General features: G+C 70.6%; 1 protein-coding gene across 1 annotated transcript in view; it reads right to left on the minus strand.

Annotated features, from left to right (window-relative positions):
- Positions 1-746, minus strand: part of SLC6A18 (solute carrier family 6 member 18) — a 17,526-nt gene that overhangs the window by 4,795 nt on the left and 11,985 nt on the right. The window contains exon 12 of the mRNA XM_077749402.1: positions 280-439. Within this exon, the coding sequence (XP_077605528.1) occupies positions 280-439 (160 nt within the window). The remainder of the gene's footprint in view (positions 1-279; positions 440-746) is intronic.

Raw genomic sequence — 746 nt, forward strand, 5'->3', positions numbered from 1 at the left:
GGGCCCTGCCACTTCCTCAGTGTCCTCAGGTCCTGGGGCTTTAGGAATCTGCCCTGCGTGGTTGGAGACGAGCCATCTCGCCCCTCCCCCCGCAGGCTGAAGGCCCGCGCGGCCCGGTGCAGCGGGGTCCCGGGGCGCCACCCTAAGTTTGTCTGGGAGGGACTCGGGGGTCCCGCCCCGTCCTGTGCTGCCCAGGAGACCAGCTGCGGCGATGCCCGTACGCCGTACACTTGGGGACGCGGGAGCAGAGGACGGGGCCCGAAGGGGCCTCTCACTCACCGCTGCATCCCATAAACGTAAGCCACCCCGACCACCTCGAAGAAGGCGAAGACCATCAGGTTCAGAGGAGCCACGTAGTTGTCGAAAATCTCCAGCCAGTAGTTTCCCGACTGCAGCGTGAAGCAGGTCGCCGAGAGGAAGCACAGCAGGCAGACCAGCCCTGGGGGACAGCGGCCCCGGTCTGAGCGGCACCTGGGCCCCGCCCCTCTCCTAGTCGGCTCCCTCCACCGCTGCCCTGCGCCGCGGTCAGAGCCAGGAGGGCGCACGGGATGGCGGCGTGGCGGCGGCGAGCAGTGCTGGGAGTGGCCCCTCATGGGGTGTTGGGTCGGGGTGTGAGCTGCCGAGACCAGCCCTGCGGGTGACGAGGCCGGACCCGGCCTTCCCTGGGACCGGGCCCCAGCCCCGGAGCCCTCGAGGACGAAGGGTGTCTGGACGGCGGGCGGGCGGGTGGGGGGGGACGGGCCTGT

The sequence above is a fragment of the Crocuta crocuta genome, unplaced genomic scaffold (assembly GCF_008692635.1).
Source record: "Crocuta crocuta isolate KB4526 unplaced genomic scaffold, BGI_CrCroc_1.0 scaffold89, whole genome shotgun sequence".
NCBI classification, from domain to species: Eukaryota; Metazoa; Chordata; class Mammalia; order Carnivora; family Hyaenidae; genus Crocuta; species Crocuta crocuta.